The following is a 19,934-nucleotide window of genomic DNA, read 5'->3' as shown; positions in this document are numbered from 1 at the left end:
ACGCTGTTGTCCTAGAACTGGGACATCACTTTTTCCCTTTCCTTCGACTGCCAGGATCCTCCTTCTCTGGCCTTGGGACGCCCCCACGATGGTGGGAGAACACATCTGTCTGGTAATCCTCCCGCTTCCCAGAGCCACTTGGGGATCTCGCCCTGAGTGGGGAGAGGGAGGGCTGGGGGAGAGGATCAGGAGTCTGGGGTCTTTGCAAGCAGGTAAAAGACCGCCAGGCAGGTCTGGCAGGAGCTTTGCCAAATGGCATGTCTCATGCTCCTGTTTCCTGCCGAGCCGACTTTAGCTCCTCTTATTCCCAGAGAGGCCCTGGCTCAGCCACATCACATCACCTCTGTCCCCTGGGCTCCCTTCCTGCCCCACTTGTACCCGCCTGGGGTTTCTGCTCTGCTCCTTCCCCTGCCTGGCCCAGGTCCACAAAGGCAGTCAGTGCTGGTCCCAGAGAAGAGATGCCTAAATTCTGCAGCTCTGATTCAGAATCAGAACCAGGATCTTCCCACTATTGAGAAATCCTTGCTGGGCTCTAAAACACATCTTTCTTGCTTAAGTTACTTCCTGTGGCTTGAAAACAGGGAAGGGGGGGGTTAGGGAGCAGGCTGGGTGGAGAGGCAACTTCAAGGAGACAGCGGGGGAGGAGAGGACAGGCTGGAGCTGAGCCGGGAGACTGAGACGGAGAGGAGACGTGGGGCTGGCCTAGCCAGGGAGAGGAGAGCAGGGCTGTGAAATGATTAAGAAACTCAGGACGGGAATGGGAAGCAAAAGCACCAGGATGCGGGTGGCCCAAGGCCAAAGAGTGTGCTGGCAGGAGCCCCCGCCCCCCAGGATTCTGACACCCTGTGGGTGAGGAAGGCCAAGGAAGAGGGTGGTGGTGGCTGGCTTTCATATATGAAATCTGGAAGTATTCCATAGGCATAGACTGGGAGGCTGAGAGGGCCCAGGCTGCCCAGTTCAGTGGAAAGACAGCTCCCCTTCCAGCCGGGGAAGACAGTTCATCACAGATGCAGGGGGGTTACTCTCTGCCCCCTCTCTGCCTTCCCTCTAGACACATCACTACCCATTTCCTGTTGTGATTTTAACCACACGCACACACACACACACACACGCACACACACGCACACAAAGAAAGAGGGAGGGATAAGTGAAACTGGCCAGCTGGACTTGGGGCCACATTTCGCAACCTTGCTGCCTGCAGCCTAGGGGGCCGTTTATTCCTACCTCCTCCTTCCCCATGCGGATGGTGCAGGGAAGAAACCCCAGGACCCCTGAGGGCCCCTCCAGAGCATCCCCTCATACACAAAACTTATTTCCCTGAAGGCCTCCATGCACAGCGTCAGAACTTCCCCTCACCACACACACCCCCCTTCCCAGGGCCCCAGTCCTGCAGTCTGCCCTCATTCTTTCTACAGTGGAAACATACCCAAAGCTACTGGAAGACAGGTCAGAGGAACACAGCCAAGGCAATGCAGGGATGGGGGTGGGTTGGGTCAGCAGACCTGACTTTCAGCCCTGCCCAGGGGCAGCCAGCAGGGGGCTGGGCAGAGCTTAAGTTTCCTTGAGAGCGTGGACAGAGGTGAGGGGCAGAATGGGCAAACCAGGCCTGGCTCTGGTACTACCAGGCCAACCGACCCCTGTGGGTCTCAGTTTCTAGAACTTCGGTCTTTTGTGTATCACTTTCGAAATGCTTGCCAAGGTGATGTACAGCCTGCACTATCATTTACCTACTGTTTCTTTAAGTCAACTCATTTTTCTTATTTTGCTATATCCTAAGCAATCTATGAAATCACAGATTTGATATACTAGTTATAGGAGTTTCCTAATAGGTATTAAAAAATAAAAATTAATGATAAAAAATGCACATCCATGTATAACCTAAAATCAAGGCAGCCTGCTTTGGGAAAGGCAGTATTAAAAACTGAGGGGCCAGCCTTGGTCCTCCCTAAGGATCTTCCAGCTCTCACTACCATGTTCTCCAGTCACAGAATCAGAATCCACAGAGACCTCCCCATGCTGCTGGGACAGTGGCAGAGGGGAGGATGTGTCCTGGAATTATATCCCAGGAGGGAAAGGAAGAGGTGAGGACTCAGCCCCCAAGGCCCCCCAATCCAAGCCAGTGAAAGTCACGGACAGGGGAAGGAGCACTGGCAGCCTGGGCTCAGTTAAGGGAGGAAAGCGCACACGGCGCACGCACACACACTCACACACATGCGCACGCATGCACATACACCTTCCGGAACGTGTGAGGACATTGGTAAGACAGTGTCCCCTAACTCTTGGGCAGAAACAGAGGGAAGGAGCTGGGATCAAGACAGGAAAAAGCAGGAGCTTCGATCCCCAGCCAGCTCCACGGAGCCTCTCCTGGAAGCTGCACCAACCCCTGAGCATGGCAGGGCTCTGGGAGGGGCCCTCTGAGGGCTCTCAGGACTCAGAGCAGGTCTGCAACACACAAGCCCTAGGACCCATGTGAAACAGGCTCACTTCCTGGCCTCCTTCCTTTTTTCTATTCTATTTCTGTTCCCAGAGTTTTCTCTGGGGCAGGCTCCCCCTTCTTCCCACAGCAGCAAGCAGGCTTCTCTCCGCCTCTCTGCGTCTTGGCCTCTGGGCCCCAGCACCTCTCAATTGTCAGACTCCTCCCTCCTGCATGGGGCTCCCTCCCAGGGGTGCAATGGAGGTCATGGTCCTAGCCAGGAATGGGATGATTGCAGGGAGAGCTCCCTCAGGGGGCAGAGAGAAAGCAGGAGAAAGCAAGAGCCTTTCTTCTTCATCCCCCTTGGGGAGCTAATTACAGGCCAGCAGCCCACTGCACAGGTGAGTGCCTGGGACAGCCACCCGCACACCAGGACAGGGCACCCAGCCTCTCCTGAGAAGGGGCTGAACTAGAGATGGGGGAGGGTGCTAGGGGAGAGACACTTCCGACATCCTCATCTCAGGGCCCATAATTAGTCTGTGGGATGAGAGCAAAACAACCATCCTCAGGGTGACAGCCAGACATTCAGGCGGCATGGAGCGTGGGGTGGGGGCAGGGCAGGGAGGAGGGACAGAGGCTGGGGCCACAGGAACCCACTCATCCACCCCACTAGCATTTCTCCCCGGAACCTTGGTCTCCTCCTGCCTCCTGGACTCTGCCCCAGAGGGGCCCAGTGAATCCAACAGACCGGGAGGCAAGGTTCTATTTGCCAAGGGAGGGGTACCCGCCTGAGCTTATTTCCTGCTTCACTTTGGGAGGAAAGCAGGAGAGGGGGCCAGGCCAGAGCAAAAGCAGAGAAGTTTCCCATCAGGGCACCCTCGCCAGCCGCCTACCCACGAGCCCATCGTCTGGCCCGGAGGCAGGGCCAGGGAGGGAGCTGCCAGAGCTGTTTGCCCAGACAGGCCTGTTGGGTGGGGCTGTCAACAAGGAGCAGGGAGAGGGCAGCCGTCTCATGGGGTCTCACCCTGTGCTACCCTATCTGCCATAAGGTTCCCTGATCTGCCCACCCCTCAAGAGTTCAGCCAACCACGTGTGGCAGCCCCCAGCCAGCATTCCAAGGAAGACGAGTCTGATCACAGGTGAGCCTTGGTGACCAACAGCCCAAGGACATCACTGGGATGCTCTGGAGGAGCTGGAGACAAGGTGTGGACCATACGATGAGGCCACAGAGGGCGAGGGCTCTCAGGAACCCCTGCTACCCCACAGCTAAGCCCATACATCCTCCGAGGATCTCTGTCTTCTGTGGGGATCATCATATGGGGACGCAATGAAGGAACTTAAAGATCTACGAGGCCCAAGGTTCACCATCCTAAAGCTTGTGACTTACCTCTGGCTTTCACTTCAGTTTATCTGATCTGGACAGGCAAGCTCATACCCATGATGTGGATTAGGAAATCAAAACAGGGACAGGGAATTCTGATTTATTCAAGATCACAGATCAAGTTACCCTCCCTCCCGGGGGTCAGATCAACCACAGGCCAGATCTTCCCCCTCAGCCCTGTGGTGCATTTCCTGGAAATGTGATGGTGCCAGATGTTTTGTTTGTTTATGTAACAGCATCTGAGAGGAGCGGGGCTGCTCCAGGCAGTGGATCTATGCCCCGGCCCCATCCCTAGGTACACCCTGTCTTCCACCCCTAAGACAGCAAGGTACAGCCCCGGGAAGGAGTTTGAATGGGAACATCCAGGAGGTCTTAAAACACTCCTGTGGCCCCAGGGCTCACTGCTTCTCCTATAGTCTCATTCACTGCCACAAAGCTGCCCCCAAAACAGCCTCAGGACCCCCACACTCACCCTGCAGCCGTGGGTCCATTCTGGCCATGCCCCCAAGGAAAATAATGGAACATGGAGACAAACCCAGCCAAGCCCTGACCTCTTTGCACTCAGTCCTAACTTAGCAAGCTTCCCTCAAGGCTCCAGGCCTTTTCTTTCCCTTGCCCTGACTCCTGCCGCATGGGAAAACCCCTCTGTGGTCTAATCAACACTTGTCTCTCTGAGAAGGGACAGTCCCTTGTCTCTGGAGATTGACCATTCAGTGCCTCCTTAGCCCTCTTCCTCAGCCCTGGGCCAAAATCAGGAGCCATCTGGAGCTCAGAGAGAAGGAAGGGAGCATAGCCATAACTCTGTCCCTGCTCCAAGTAGGTGTCATCTTGTGCAGCCCCCTGCCTTAGCTTCAGGTAAGGCCTTCTTATTTAGACTCCTGCCCCAGACAGGGGTCATCCCATCTAACTGCCTTTGTCCTAGGCAGGCACCAGCTTGCCCATCTTCCCTCCCTTCCCCTGCTCTCCAAGCTGGGAGCAGGCGACTCACGGTGCAGACTGAGGGAGATGTTGATGGTGTGCTCATCCACGAAGCCCTTCAGGCCGGGCATGCGGGCACACTTGAGCTGTGTCTGGGCAGCGCTGTCCCCAACATGCACCCAACACACAGTCTCGTTGGTGTAGCTGAAGTCCATGGCTGTGGTCTGCCGTGTACTAGTGGGCGTGATGGTAGACACTTGGGCCCCACTCAGGTACGTAGCCAGGATGTTCTGGGAGTTGGCAATCAGCAGCACAGGGGGCCGGTCTACTGGCTCTGTAGGTGGAGGAGAGAAGGGTCGATGCAGCAAGGGGCTCTAGGACCTCTCAGGCCACTCCCCATCAGGGAGCAACATGGAGGCCACCTATCATTGTGACCACAGGTGACCCCACCTACCATTCTTGGCCTTGCAGGAGCGGTTGTCTGGCTGCAGCAGGTATCCTTCCACACAGCCACATGTAAAGGAGCCATCTGTGTTGGTGCACAGCTGGCTGCAGGTGCCGTAAACTGAGCACTCATCAAAGTCTGCCGGGAAAAGGGCAAGAGCATGGTCATCTCCAGTGTAATAAGGACAGGGAAGTGGGTGCCCTCAGACACCATCCAAAGGTGGTGTCCATCCCTACAGCCTCTTCGGAGGGCGATTTGGCAGAATCTACCACAACAGGAAAAGTGCAAACTTTATCACCTAGCAAGTCCGAACTTGGAACTACCGAACTTGGAACATCCGAACTACCCTCGAGAAATACCCACACGCATGCACATCATCCATTCATTCAGAAAAGATTTCTTGAGTGTCTACTATATGCCAGGTACCGTCCTAGGCTCTGAAGATATATCCGTGAATAAAAGAGATTCAAACTGCTGCCCTCATGAAACTTAAATTCTGATAATAAATGAAATATTGGCATTCCATGATAAACAGAGAAGTAAGTTATATGTCAGAGGTGATAATACAGTGGAAAAGTGACTGGTGCTGTGGGAAAATATTAAGCAGAGAAAGGGGATATGGAATGTAGGCAGTGGGTTGTGATTTTAGGGATGGTCTCACTGAGAAGGTGGCATTTGTGCAAAGACTCCAGGGAGGTAAATCTTAAAACAGAAAAGGTGCACTGTTTGTGACAGAGAGAAACTGGAACATCTTACTCATCGATAGGGAGATTGCCAAGTAAACTGTGGTAATCAATAGTCATACTCCATAGTGGTTTCTAAAAGTACGAGGTAGATGTCTACATATATTTTTATGTGCTTATTTATTTATTTTGAGAGAGAGCGAGAGAGCGTGGGGGAGGGTCAGAGAGAGAGAGGGAGAGAGAGAATCTTAAGCAGGTTCTGCACTGTCAGCGCAGAACCCGATGCAGGGTTCGATCCCAGGAACCATGAGATCGTGACCTGAACCGAAATCAAGAGCCAGTCACTCAACCAACGGAGCCGCCCAGGCGCTCCCCCCTCCCTACATATTAATATCGAAAAATCTCTAGAACCTATTGAGAAAACTGAAGAGAAGTATGTACAGTATGATATGTATGTGAAAAAGAGCACACACACATAAACAATACTTTCAGTTAGATCATCTGTGAATACAGGCAGAGAGATGTACAGAAAAAGGACTGGAGAGAGAGATAGCAAACTGGTAACACAGCTGACCTCCAGAGAGGGGAAAGGGAGCAGAACTGAAAAGGATTCGTCAAAGGAGACTTTGTTTTTTATCTATAATGCTTTAATGTTTTTACAAGAAAACTCACATATGATCTATGTAATTTTAAGAGGAATTTAGTGGAATTTGGTGGAAGTAAGTGGTTAGGGCTCACAGTCATGCCCACAGGCTGCAGGGCATGTAATCGTGCCTCCTCTCTTGTACCTTCTGTCTCATTCTTCTCCTACCCCGGCCAGGCCCACTGGCCGTCCCCACACCCGTCCCCACCTGTACCCACCCCAGCATACACACATGTGCACACAAGCACACACACTCACATACCTTTGCAGGTCTTGCCATCTGCCTGTAGTTGAAAGCTATTGTTGCAGTAGCAGGTGGGCCCGTTGAGTGTGGGGACACAGTGGTGCTGGCAGCCCAGCTGAGAACACTGTCCTTGGAGCTCTGTGTGGGGGCAGGCGACACGCACTCAGGCCCCCAGACCTGGTGGCCACACCCAGACCGTAACCTTCCCCCGACTCCTGCCAACCCTTCAGAAACCACTTCCAAGGCTTGTAGTGTCAGAGATGGAAGGGGCTTAGGAATCATCTGACATATTTTGCAAGTGAGGAAACTGAGGCCCAGGGAGGTTATAAGACAGGCCCAAGGTCCCACAGCCAATTATGGCTTAGAATCCACATCTTCCTGCTCTGGCTGCTCTGGACTCCCTCTGTCTCCATGAAAGAGGGGCTCTGGCAGTTGTGGGGGTCAACAGGGAGCGAGGACAGTGAGTCTCATTCTCTTCATATGCCTCTTATCTGCCCTGCCCAGGAACCACAATGCTGGCTTCGGGGCTGAGGGTGAGGAGTGGGCATGGGATGGGGTCTCTCCCCTCAGGATCCCAGCTCTAGTCTGGAAGCACCTCTCCAGCCCATCCCTCAAGCCCTAGAGACCTCAGAGAGAAGGTCCGAGGTCCAGGTAGAAGATGAGAGGAGGAGCAAAACTGGTTCCCTCAGGACCTTTCTCTAATCTTTTCCTCCTGCTGCTGACCCACTTCCACAGGGGAGACAGAAGGGAATGAGACAGGAGGGGGAAGAGGTGGGAGAGCAGCTGCCCCCCCAGACCAGCGACCCAATTAATGGCCTTGCGTGGGGCCAGGCGGCCTGGCCACAAAGACCCCTTTGTCCAGCGGCCTCACACCCCCACTTCCCCCCCACCTAGGAGAGAGAGCTGCCCGAGATGCTAAGACGTTTAGAAGCACTAAGCCTGCCAGGAGGAGCTGGACTGGGGGGCCAGTCCCTGGTTATTTCTTCTCCTCCCCACCTCCACCCAACAGCCCAAATGTGCTGCCTGTCCAGCCCTTCCCCACAAAGGATGGAGATCAGTGGGGGGGGGGGTGTAATTTTTTGTTCTGGAAAATCTAGAGAAGAATTTCTCTTTTGGATGTGTGGCAGGAGGATAAGGAGGCCCAACTTCTGTCATATCAGAGAAGGGAGTTCAGACCCTAGGTTCTCCAGGTTCTTTGTTGTTTTTGATGCTGACAAGGTATTCAAAAGGAAGCAAACTTGAACATGTACATTCGATAAGATGGGATGGGCATGGCAATTCAAGTCAGCCCCTAGGCCTAAGCTCTGCATCCCATCCCAGGAGCTCTAGACAAAAACATGCAAAATCAACCCAAGGAAAGGATAAAAATCTTCCACAAACTCCCTTGCTCCACACTCCCTGCCCTCAGTGAACAGGATCCAGATGTGTCTCCTCCCACAGGCAGATGTTTCTGACATGCGTACAGGCCCAGACGCCACCATCACCCAGGGGCCTGCTCAAGCTCTGGAGACCTTGAGCTCAGTAGAAGGGAGAAGTCACTATTCCCTATTCCCTGCCTCGCACGTATGAGTCTCTGCCTTACCGACGGAATCCTCCCCCGCTGCTCACACATGACCCAGACTCTCCCTGGCCCACAGGGCCTTTGGGGGAAGAATGGCAGGGCTGGCAACCTGAGCTACAGCAGGGAAGGGACCTATCATCCTAACGTTCCCTCCTCGGCCTGGATGACCTCCCATCAAACAGCTTCAGAGTGTCTCAAAGATCTGCATTTCCTGGGGGATGGCTTCTGGGGCATCGGCGGGGAATTAGGTGAACCAGACTCCACATCCCCACCCCCAGCTTCAATCACAGCATCTCTTTTTCCCTGTTCACAGTCAGGTTGCATGTAAGAAACCATGTGAAGAAAGGACCCTACTATCTACAACAACAAGGTATGAAAATACTGACCTAGTGCAAAGCTCTCATTTTACAGGTGGGATACTGGGATTTGGAGAGAGGTAGTGACTTGGCCAAGCACCCACGGCCAAAGAGAAGTGTCCAGGCCAGCACCCATACTGATCCCCACAGGGCTGTTGACCTAGCTCCAAACTCAAAGGCCCACTGATTTGGGCTGCTATCTGGTGGCATCTCTGTGCATGGGAGCAGGACAAGGCCTTATCCCCACTGAAGGTGTGAGGACAGTCCTCGGATGGTGGGCCTCCAGACCCATCACAGGCCTGGCTGAGAACTCACTGCATCCATCTGGGGCAGGAGAAGTGGAAGAGCCCTTACCTCGGCAGTGGGGCCCCTCATCCGAACCATCCACGCAGTCCTGGACTCCATTGCAGAGGCGGGACATGAGAATACACATCTCGGTGCCCAGGCAATTGTGTTCATTTGGCTGACACCGCTGGGCCTTACTCTGTGGACCTGGGGGCAGATGGGAAGCCTGGCATGAACAAGGTGGCTAGACTGGCTGTCTAGCCACTTGTTCACCAGGAGAGGCGATGAGGACACCAAGACTGGGGTTTCAGATACCCGCATTTCTTAGATCTCAGGAGGTCTCAGGGGCTGGTTAGATTTTCCCACCTAGGGCCCTTTGTCATCATTCCCAAAGGTAGCCACACACCTAGGAGCAGCCGGGCAGAGGGAAGAACTAGGCCTTCAGCAGAGTCCGCTCCCCACATGCCTGATACGTACGGATCCCAACACCTCCACACTGTGCACTCAAGAGACGGGCTGAGATTTAGAGGCGAAAGGTTTTGAGGAGCCGAGGAAAGCAGAGTCCATGGCAGAGAGGCTCAAATGTTAAAGAACACTTTCTTCCCAAAGCTCCCTAGGGCACAGAGCCGGGGCTGAAAGCCAGACGAAGTTGCACTGTCCGATACGTAGCAACAGCCATATGTGGCTATTGTGCACCTGAAATGCGACTAGTTCAAACTGTAAGTATAAAATACTACACTGGCTTTAAAGACTTAAGTTTTCTTTCATTTAATTTATTTTCTATTTTTTGAGAGAGAGGGAGCATGAGTGGGGGAGATGGGCAGACAGAGAGAGAAAGAATCCTAAACAGGCTCCATACTCAGCATGGAGCTCGACACGGGGCTCAATCCCATGACCCAGGGATCGTGACCTGAGCTGAAATGAAGAGTCGGACACTCAACCAACTGAGCCACCCAGGCGCCCCTGGCATTAAAGAGTTAATACCAAAAAAAATAAAAAATAAAATAAATAAATAAATAAATAAATAAATAAATAAAGGCTTAATACCACATACACAAAAAAGAATGCAAAAGATCTCATTGCTAATATTATATGATTAATATACAGAAATAATAACATTTCAGCTACATTGGGTAATATAAAATTAAAATTGACTTCACTTAACTACTCTTACCTCTTTTTTTTTATTTTTTTTAATGTTTGTTTATTTTTGAGAGAGAGGTAGAGTATGAGTGGGAAGGGGCAGAGAAAGACAGAGACAGAGACAGAATCCAGAGTAGGCTCCAGGCTCTGAGCTGTCAGCACAGAGCCCAACGCGGGGCTCAAACTCACAGACTGAGAGATCATGACCTGAGCTGAAGTCGGACACTTAACCAACTGAGCCACCCAGGTGCCCCTACTCTTACCTCTTTTAATGTGGCTACCAGAAAATTTCAAAATTGCATATGTGGCTCACATTATATTTCTGTTGGACGATACCACTCTAGATGCCCAATCCCAGAGCAGCCTGCCTAGTGGAAGGATTTGGGAAGCATCAAGGGTTGTGGCCCACTGATGATGTCTCTGGTACTTCCTTTGTTGCCCAGGAAGATGGGCCAGGGCGAGAAGGGTAGAGCTCCTCAGGGAATCTTAAGGAGGCCAAGCAGGTTAGGATGCTGGCTGAGCCCATGCGTTGGGAGACAGACCACTGCACCCTGGCTCCCATGCCTGGACAGGGTGTGTGAGAGAGTATCTGTGTGTGAGCCCATCTGTCCATGTATGCCTGGGGAGGAGTACCTGTACACGGGTGAAGGAGGTGAGGAGCGAGGAGTGTGGAGTGAGGGTGTGTCTGCACGTGCTGGTCTGTGCTGGTGCTTCTGGCCTCAGTCTGTGCATTTCCATGTCCTTCAGGAGTGAGTCTGGATTTTTATGAGTGTCTGGGGGCGTCTGTCTGAGGTTGGGCTTCTGCATCCCTGTTTGAGAGTGTGGACTCTGTGTTGCTATAAGAATGTGTCTGTGCTGACGTGTGCCCTGGTCTGTGTGTGTGCGTGTGCGTGTGCGTGTGCGTGTGTGTGTGTGTGTGTGTGGTGGTGATGGTGGTGGGGAGGGATGCATCAGGGCCCCCCCTGATGGGTCTGGGAGGGTACATGAGTGCAAACAATGTGGGGATGTGTCTAAGGTGGGGTCTGCATCAAACTGAAGAAAGATCGGGCCCTTCTGCGTGGTTACCATCACCCCCACATCAAGCATCAGGGTAAAACAAAGTAGGGCGTAAAGGTGGTATCTGGCAAGAAGAATCTCCAGGCTGAACTCCCCTCACCATAGAAACACTTGAAGACTATCCCCGACTCTACCCCTCGAGGGCAGGGTATGGGGAAAAGACAGAGAGAACGGGTGGCTCCCTTTCTGGCCCTAAAATTACTCCTGACCATTGTGGGTGAGGGTATAGGGAGAGGACAGGGAATAGAGCTGGAGCAGGATAAACCTGGGAGAGAGAACAGGGACAGACCTAGGAATGCAGGGTCTCCTAGACCCTGGCCCCGATTGGCCAAGCAGCGAGAGGCTGAAGGTGGAGACCCCAGGACTCTGCCAGCTGCCCAACACTCTGGGGTCCCGCCAGCAAATCCTCCACCCCCCACTGGCAGGGTAAAGGCTGGGTGCGGACCTTTCTCCCAGTTTAAACAGCTGCCTCTGATTACACCACTTACTGGGGCAGGGGAAGGCGGGGGTGGCGGGAAACGCACAGGGGTGGGGCTTCTGGTACAGAGACTGAATAAGAGCCAGTGGCCTTTGGCCTGGGAACCTGAGGACAGGAAGAGGACCCGGCAAGACCTGGGGGCACTTATTAAGAGTCAGAAGTCTCAGAGGTGGGGAGAAGAGGACTGAGCAAGAAGGGAAGGGAAGCTGGGCTCTCTCCTTCCAGCAAAGCTGTCAGCCCAGACAACAAAGTCTCTGGCAGGCTTGGGGGTACAGCCGCTAAAGGAGCAATCGGATGTGTCATTCTGAGCACATCATGCACCGTGCCGGGCACTTTGAAGAGGGGGAGAGAATAGTTTTAGCTGTGTCATGGACAAACAATCACAGAGCAAGGTCCACACCAGGCTAGAGATCAGTCGTCCTTATCCCAAACTTCCTGAGCCAAAAGGAAAAGGCGTTTAGGAGAAGGGATCAGAAAAAGTACTTACAAATCTCAGGGGCCTCATCGGATCCGTCCGGGCAGTCCCTCTCACCATCACACCGCCAGCCTTTGGAGATACAGGTGATCTGGTCTCTGCAGGCAAACTGTTTGGGGCTACAAGTCTTAGGGGCTAGGAGTAAGGAAAGAAAACAATGAAAGGTGGAGGGCAACACTCTACGACCTTAAAGTCCCTAGAGCTCCTCCTCCTTCCCCAGCATCAGGCCCATCTGGCCCAGACTCTGAGCTACAGTCCAGGTACCCAGGGTGGCAGGCGGCTGTGGGATACTCCCGGAATACCGTGTACCTGTGGTGGGGGGGAGGCGAAGGATGCAGGAAACGTATCTTACAGCCTGCTCATCCACCCCAGATGCTGCCTGTCCAGTGTGCCTCTCCAGTTCTCAGGGTCAAAGCCCTTGCTGTTCTGCATTACTCTGGTCAGACACCAGCGGCCCCAGTTTTGTTGACCGAGAGTGACGGTGAAAGATCAGGACTTAGGCCTTTGACATTTTTTCTCTTTATCTTCCTTTCCCTCCCCCTAGAAGCCGAGAGCCACTTTATTTATTTGTTTGTTTATTCACTTATTCATTTATTTATTTATTTATTTATTTTTGAGTGAGCTCTAAGCCCAATGTGGGGCTTGAACTCACAACCCTGAGATCAAGAATCCCACGCTCTTCCAATCAAGCCAGGCACCCTAAGGGCTGTTCTTTTCTAACCTCTTTGCTCAGTCCGCCCTCTGTGGCACTCCTGGTCCCTGAAACCCATCACCCTGCCCATCTCCAACTCCTAACCACCAGGCCCCAGACAGGAAGTGGTGGGGGGTGCCCTCGGCACAGTGACGACTTAGAGACTGTATCAGCAGAAGTATAGGAGGGAAAGGCAAGGCAGGGTAGGGAGCCCTGCCTCCACCTCCATTCTCTAAAGACACGGCTGCCCTTGTTGGTTAAACCTCAAGGAGGGCTTTCAGTAGATGTCGTCTGAGATAAAAGGCACAGAAGACGGCTCAGGATGCCACAACTGAAGAGCCGCAGCAGAAGGGTGACTGGGAGCTGGTTTCAGGCCAGTTAACCTGTGGAGTTACTACATCCAGGACCTCTTTGCCCTGTCCTTCACCCCCTCTTCACCTTCCTCTGCTCCCACCTAGATTTCTTGCCTCATTCTCCAAGGAGGAATTAAGAATGGTAACACTAACTCTTATGTGGGCTCAGTATGCATGGGAACTATAGTCAACCCATTCTTTCCATGTATCATCTCATTTAATCCTCTCCACAATATGACAAAATAGGTAGTGCTACTAATACCATCATTCATAGATGAGGAAGCCAAGCCCCAGAAAAGGTGGGGTCACATAGCAGGCAAGTGACCAAACCCGGACTCAAACCAGTTGAGCCAACGCTAAGCTTTTAGCCAGGGCAGTCCGCATCAGCCTCCCAGCTCCCACGGAGACATCCTCAGGAGCTTTTCCTTCCAACCCCGTCACCATGTCCTCCATGGGAAGAAAAGTCCCCTGCTCTCCCTCATCCCCACCCAGGGCTGGGTTCCCAGTCTCCCAGCCCATCATCGCCTTTTCCTTGGCCTGTTGTAAATTCCATCTCTATTCAGCTGGCATGCACTGAAGACCAGCCTGGGGTGCCAAGGAGGAGTGAGATGCCCCCTTGGGAGCCCCAGTCCCCCTGGGAAGACAGCTGTACACAACGAACTCAAATGCAGGGCAGAATGAGCTCAGGGCTGAGACAGAGTATAAATAAAGTATGTCAGGGCTCTGAGCAGGAAGGGATAGAGTCTGAGGAGGGCCACACGGAGACGATGTCCTCCCTCCCTAACCCCCATCTCTGGCAGAAGGGACTGCACCCAGGCCCCTGGCCAGGATGAGAGCCGAGTTCAGGAAACACATCAAGGATGGCCTGGCCAGGCTCCCCCACCCGCGGCGTCCCCCTCCCCTACCTCCCACCCTGAGCAGGGAATAAAGGCCCCTTGAGGAGGTGGATAATGCTGAGTTCATTGCCCCACTGGGCCAGCTGTGAGGTCTTCCCGGGGAAACAGCCCGCCAGCCTAGTTAGCATGCCGGAGACCGGTCCTCTTCCCCTGGCCAGCCGAGACTGGCTGGGGGCGGGTAGAAAGGGCTGGAATGGGACTAGAGAGGCAGATGGGCCATTTGGAGCCCAGAAATGGCCCCCATGCCACCCCCACCCCTTCACATGGACTTAGTCCACGCCCCCACTCCTCCTCAAGGCAGAACTCACAGCCCCGTGAGGTCACTGGTTGGCCACTCCAACCTCCCCTCCACTCCGTGTCCCAGCCATGATCCCCCCTCCATTGGCCCTCACTTTGCACCCCCCCCAGCTGTCCCCACCCCCATTTTTGGCCTGAACTCGGCAGAGGAAACAGCAGCTGGCAAACTCGGAAAGCTGGAATGAGAGAGATTCACAAACCAGATGTGCTCTTGTGGAGGGGGGGGAGTGGGGGATGGGGGAAGGAAAGGAAGAGGAGCACTCGGGGCCCCTGTCCCATCGCAGCACCTCTTCAGGCCCGGGGCGGAGGGACCTGGGGGCGCTGCACTGCTCCCAAGGGACCAGGCAGCACGAGGATCTTGGAGAGATATGTGACAGCACTTCCTTCCTGTCAGTGATGGTGAAGAAAGCCCCAGGAATCTGGAGTTTGAAGGCTGAAGCCTGTCTTTGATTTCCTTCAGGGGGAGTGGGGAGGAAAGAAACAAATAACCTACTTTGGGGCAGTCTACATAGCCAAGAGAAGCCTCCCTCTGAGGTGGGAGGGAGCTGCAGTGGGGGTGGGGTAGGGCACTTGTAATCTGCTTAGAACTGCCAGCCAACCCCACTCCCCTCAGCTGAGCCTTCTGCATCTGACGCTAGCAGCCACAAAACCCATCTTTGTGGCCCGCCGCTAAGGTGAGGGAACAACATGGCCTAAGTTCGGGAGCAACCACTAGCCTCCTCTGCCTCCCACCCCTCATGAGAATTGGGGCTTCCTAATGATAGGAGCTAACTAACACATTTCAACATGGTCACTACTCGTCAGCCACTGACCTGAAACACTTTGTTCATGTTAATTCATTTAGATCCTCAAAACCCTGGGAGGTGGGTACTGTTGCAATCTCCATTGTACGGATGAGGAAACTGAGGCACAGAGTGATGGGTAACTGAACAGGTGGTTTCCTCACTGACCATGAGGATGGAGCCAGATGAAAAAGGATGAAGCAAAGGAACTGGCAGGGAGAATATTTTGGTCCTCTGGCACTAGGAGTGGGGAAAGAGATTATAGGGGGTGGCAGTGACCTTCAGGGCTCCTCAGAGAGGAGGGGGAGGTGGAGGAGGCAGAGAGGGACAAGAACAGAACAGAGAGGGAAGACAGAGGAAGGAGAAGAAGGAGGAGAGGACTGGAGAGGGAGGAGAGTGAGTGAGGTTGCAGCAAGAACGCCGGGACACAGGGGCCGTCTGTTCTCAGCTTTGCTGGAGATGAATGTGACCGCCATGCTAACTCTGGCCAACACCCCTGCCCCCCCCCCCCCAAACCCAGGCACCCAGCCCAGCCATGGCCCCCAGGGCCACCAAGCTGGAGCCAGGACAGGAGGTGTAGGCTTGGGTGTGTGTCCAGACACAACACGGACCCCACTGCCCTGCTTGAGCCTTGGCTGTTGTCCTCTGTCCCATTCCGGGACCTTGGGGGTGGGGTGGGGTGGGGAAGGAGGGCGAGAGTGCCTGGCTAGAGAAGAGAGGATGACAGGAAAGGACAAACCCTGAGGGAGTCTTCTCCAGAAGAGGAGACCCATCCATTGATCCCCTTGGGAGCTCCCCTTGGGAGCAAGGGAGCTGAGACCTCAGATGGCGTGTCCTAAAGGAGCAGGAGACTTGGGGCCAGGAAAGCATGAAGGGGACCCTTGGGGCCCTTTTCAAGAGCAGACACAGCAGAGGGAGAGATAGGCTGTGTTAGCAGGGGGATATTTTCTAAAGGGAACCACGTGAGATATCTAAAGGAACAGAAGAGCTGGGGGTGGCCAGGGGCTGGGGGGCAGAGCCTGCAGGAATCTAAACTTTCAAACATAGGGGGGTGGGGCAGCAGGGCCTCCCAGACCCAAACCGAGAGCTTTTCACTGAATTTTATGTATTTTGGGTGTTACCCGGTGGCTCCTTCCCGCAGCTCAGTGAGGCTCAGACACATTTTTGTCATTCCTGAGTCTGGGACTCTGCTTTTGCGGCCTGGACAGACGTACAGACGGGATGGCTTGGACTGCCAGGGGAGGGGAAGGGTCTCCCCCTCCATCCTGAGTCAATATTGACTCAGCAGGACATTAGCCTGACCAGTGACCTCCCCACCATCTTTTCCTTTCCCCACAAGCAAAATTCAACCCCTCAAATCCCCCCAGAGGTCATCATATCTCTCACCAGGCCTTTATAAGGCCTTTATAAGCCTACCCCCAACACACACGCATGGTTTATGCTCAGCAGGAGGAGAAGGTCTAAGCTCCTGACCTGTTCCCCACACCTTTCTCCAGTTCTCGGGTCATGAGGAAGTTCTGAGAGAAGTCTAACCTCCCCCTTTCCTTCTGAAATATCTCCTTTCCCCTATTCCTCAGCCCATAAAGGTATCAAGTTCCCTTCCTCCAGAAACATTCTCTCCAAAATCCATTCCTAAAAGTAGTGGAGGGGGAAAAAGAGAGAGAAATTTGGAGGAAAGTGAAGGGCGAACTGCAGAACTGGACATTCCGACTCTGACCTGGGAGGGGAAGAATAATTCCAAAATGGCGAGGTGGGAAAGAGAGCATGTGGGAAAGCCCAGGAGAGATGCTCACTCCCACGGAGTTTTGAGATGCCCATCCCAGGCCTGGATGGAGGTGGATGGAGACAGGTAGAGGCAAATCAAGCAATGGAGACTAAAAAAGATAGACAGAGAGTGCCACAAAGGGTGGGCAACAAGACAGAGATGAACCAGGAGGATGAGAGACAAAGGTTCGGAGAGGCCAAGAGAGCACACACCAATGACAGCAGACAGAGGAAAAATAGACAGGAAGGGGTCTCAGCCCAGAGGCTGCCAAGATAATGGCACAGTTGTCTTAGGATGAACGCAAAAAACAACAAGCCCCCGAGACTCAGAGTAGGGTGGGGGCAGCATATATCCTGACTTATGGAGACAGAGTCCCTGCTGTAGCAGTTCTTTCCCAAGGAATACCCAGAACAAGGGTTATTGCCTCCCACAGAATAGGGAGTTAGGGGAAGAAGACTGGAGCTCTTCAACCAGAGAAGCCAAGGCCTCGGAGAGACTCTCATCTCCCCTGAGGGAGCAAGAGGGACAAACACCTCTCCCCCACCACTATCCCTCACCTCTTTCCTGGGGAATTTGTACACTAGTGCCTGGGGCCACTGCACCGGAAGCACTCCAAAGCCAACTGCTTCCTTCTCCAAACAATGCAGGATCCTGCTAACTGGGCTGAAATCTGGGACTGAACACAGTGGGGTGGGACTAAGTTCTCCAAATGCTCACAGGGGCACCCAGCTCCACCAGGTCAAGGACCCTTTCATGGCCCCAATCAGCTGCACCCAGATTCCCCAAGGGCGGTGAGCTCTTCATACAGAGCCAGAAGGCTTGAATCCTGGAGAGTACACAGAGTGGGGGGATCCTGACAAGAGACTACTGAGGGGCAATATGCCCTAGGCTCGGGGTTCTGATGTGCAAAGGCGGAGACCGCAGCAGGAGGAAAGAAAGTTTGACTTGAGTAAAGAGGGGCTCCTTAAAGCATGGAGTCTTGAGGAGTTGGGCGGATTTGGACAGGATCTGGCTCTAGCCAGGACCCCAACTGACATCCTTAAGAGGTTCAGTGACAGTGGAGAGGTTGGAGGCAAACAAAAAAACCAAAAACCAAAAACCAAAACAAACAACAACATATATATATATGGGGGGGGGGAGGAGAGAAAATGGAGGAAGGGGGAGCAAGATTGGAAGAAAAGAAGAAGCCTCTACCATCAAAATATTCCTCCAATCTCCAAATCGTTGTGCTAAACATCCCTGCTTTGAAAGACCAGGGGAAGGGGAGATGTTCAAGGATGGGGGTCTGACTGGGGAAAAAAGGAGTTTGGAAGTTTCTCTCAGAGAGCCAGGAGGCAAACACCTCAGCCTCATAACTCACTTCAACTGTCCAGCTTGTCGGATAACTGGTAATACAACTGGCTCAAGGGCGTGTGTGGAGAGGGGTGTGGAAAGAGGGAGGCAGTCGGCCTTCCCTGAGCCATAACTGCCTGGGGCTGCCCTCCCCACTACAACAAGATGTTCCTAAGCTCAGCAGGGTCCTCAATGACCCTTTTCCCCATTCCCCACCTCATCCATTTCCTCATCCTCCCTGATAGCAAGTACACTCAATTCTGTTTACTAGTGGGGGTGACATGGCTCCCCAAAGAGAAGGGGACACTGGGGTGAGTTCAGGTGGAGCAGACGAGGCAGAAGAGGTGGGGAAGACTCCTAGGGCTGCTCCCCTAGAGGGAAAGCAGCAAGGCCTGCGATAGCAGCAGAGAGAAAGTTTAGACACAAAGTTAGGTATCTGGGGTCAAAAGGTTTCCTTCTTTGGAGAAAGAAGTCAGCGGGCCCAAGGCATGAGGGCAGGGGTAGAGATAAGAGAATCCTCTGGGCTGCCCTGGATAGCACCGGCCCTACAGGTCTGTACAATACCCCTTTCCCCCCCTTCAGAGTGGGGTAGAACCGATGATTCGTATTTCCATTCCCAAGGTAAGAGTAGTAGAGTGTGTCTGGGGAAGGGTCCTCTTCCTGGGACTTTGGATACAGTTTGGTTTGAGCTGGGTTACAGATGTGGGCTTGGTGGAAATTTTAAGAAAGGGCAGGGAGACAGTTAAGGAGAACATGTCCAATCTCTCCCACTTCCACTCACCAGCAACTAACCTGTAGTGTGGCAAATAGAACCACCTTAGAAGTCTGGGGGTGAAGCAATCTGGTGCTATCCTTGAATGGGATGGGGACTTTTCTGCTCTCCAAAGAGGCCCCTTTTGCTTCTTCCTAACTCCATCCTCCCATGATGCGAGGGTCTCTCTTTTTCTCTTAAATTTTTTTTTCTATTCCCCCTAGAACTCATGCGCCCAAACCTCTCTGCCTTAGTTTCCCCTCCCACCTCACAGGGTTGAGAAAAAGAGGAAAGAACATGTGTAACAAGGAAGTCATGGGCTAGGGCTGCCTGTGAGGACTGGTCTAGAGAGAATATTCAAGAGAAAGCCTCTTTTCTCCTCTTGGGCAGATAACTGAGGTAGTGGCAGAGAAGGGACCAGATGGTCGACATAACTGGGAGCCACTGAAAATACTGTCTTTTGGGGGCACAGTTACTTCCCGACTCCCTAACCTCTCTTCTCTAACTGAAGCAAGCTGGGGGGAGGGGAGGAGAGGGAGAGACAATCTGGTTTCAGAGAAAAACTTTCCCAATCCTAACCTGGCAAAATTTAGAAGATGGAGGAGGGGTGCAGGATGATACCGGGTCCAGGTTTTTCCCTGGTTGGATGGACCAAAGTGACGGGAAGGGATGAGATCCCACCCTCCTCAAATAGGGGCCCAGCCCAGCCCAACCCCATGATCCTAGCTCAAAGCTTGGGCAAGACTTGAACCAGTGACTCACAAGCAAGAGAAAAATAGCTGACATAGAGAGGGGAGAGGGGACACCCCATTTCCCCAAAAAGACTCTGTTCTAGCCCAAGCCTAACTGTAATATACAAAGTGTGTGTGTATGGGGCAAAGGTGGAGACAAATAAACACATTTCCTAAAGGAGCAGAGAATTGGGGGGTAGGGCCATAGCCATAACCCCCATCCAACCTCCAACTCTCCTTCCTGTCCAAACTGTG

At 53.3% G+C, this 19,934-nt stretch overlaps 1 protein-coding gene and 1 long non-coding RNA gene across 3 annotated transcripts in view; one reads left to right on the top strand and one right to left on the bottom strand.

Annotated features, from left to right (window-relative positions):
* Positions 1 to 19,934, bottom strand: part of LRP1 (LDL receptor related protein 1) — an 81,386-nt gene that overhangs the window by 60,069 nt on the left and 1,383 nt on the right. For both annotated transcript variants that reach the window (XM_019835109.2, XM_003988931.5), the window contains exons 2-6: positions 12,094 to 12,216; positions 8,999 to 9,136; positions 6,746 to 6,865; positions 5,167 to 5,295; positions 4,783 to 5,046 (exon numbers count right to left, since the gene is read on the bottom strand). In XM_019835109.2, the coding sequence (XP_019690668.2) occupies positions 4,783 to 5,046; positions 5,167 to 5,295; positions 6,746 to 6,865; positions 8,999 to 9,136; positions 12,094 to 12,216 (774 nt within the window). The remainder of the gene's footprint in view (positions 1 to 4,782; positions 5,047 to 5,166; positions 5,296 to 6,745; positions 6,866 to 8,998; positions 9,137 to 12,093; positions 12,217 to 19,934) is intronic.
* LOC123386617 lies at positions 2,537 to 5,632 on the top strand. Its single transcript, XR_006600794.1, has 2 exons — positions 2,537 to 2,814; positions 3,463 to 5,632. It is a non-coding gene; the product is annotated as an uncharacterized LOC123386617 (long non-coding RNA).

This window comes from Felis catus, chromosome B4, assembly GCF_018350175.1.
Source record: "Felis catus isolate Fca126 chromosome B4, F.catus_Fca126_mat1.0, whole genome shotgun sequence".
Classification (NCBI taxonomy): Eukaryota; Metazoa; Chordata; class Mammalia; order Carnivora; family Felidae; genus Felis; species Felis catus.
Note: the sequence above shows the minus strand (reverse complement) of the source record. Positions and strands in the feature narration are given on the sequence as shown.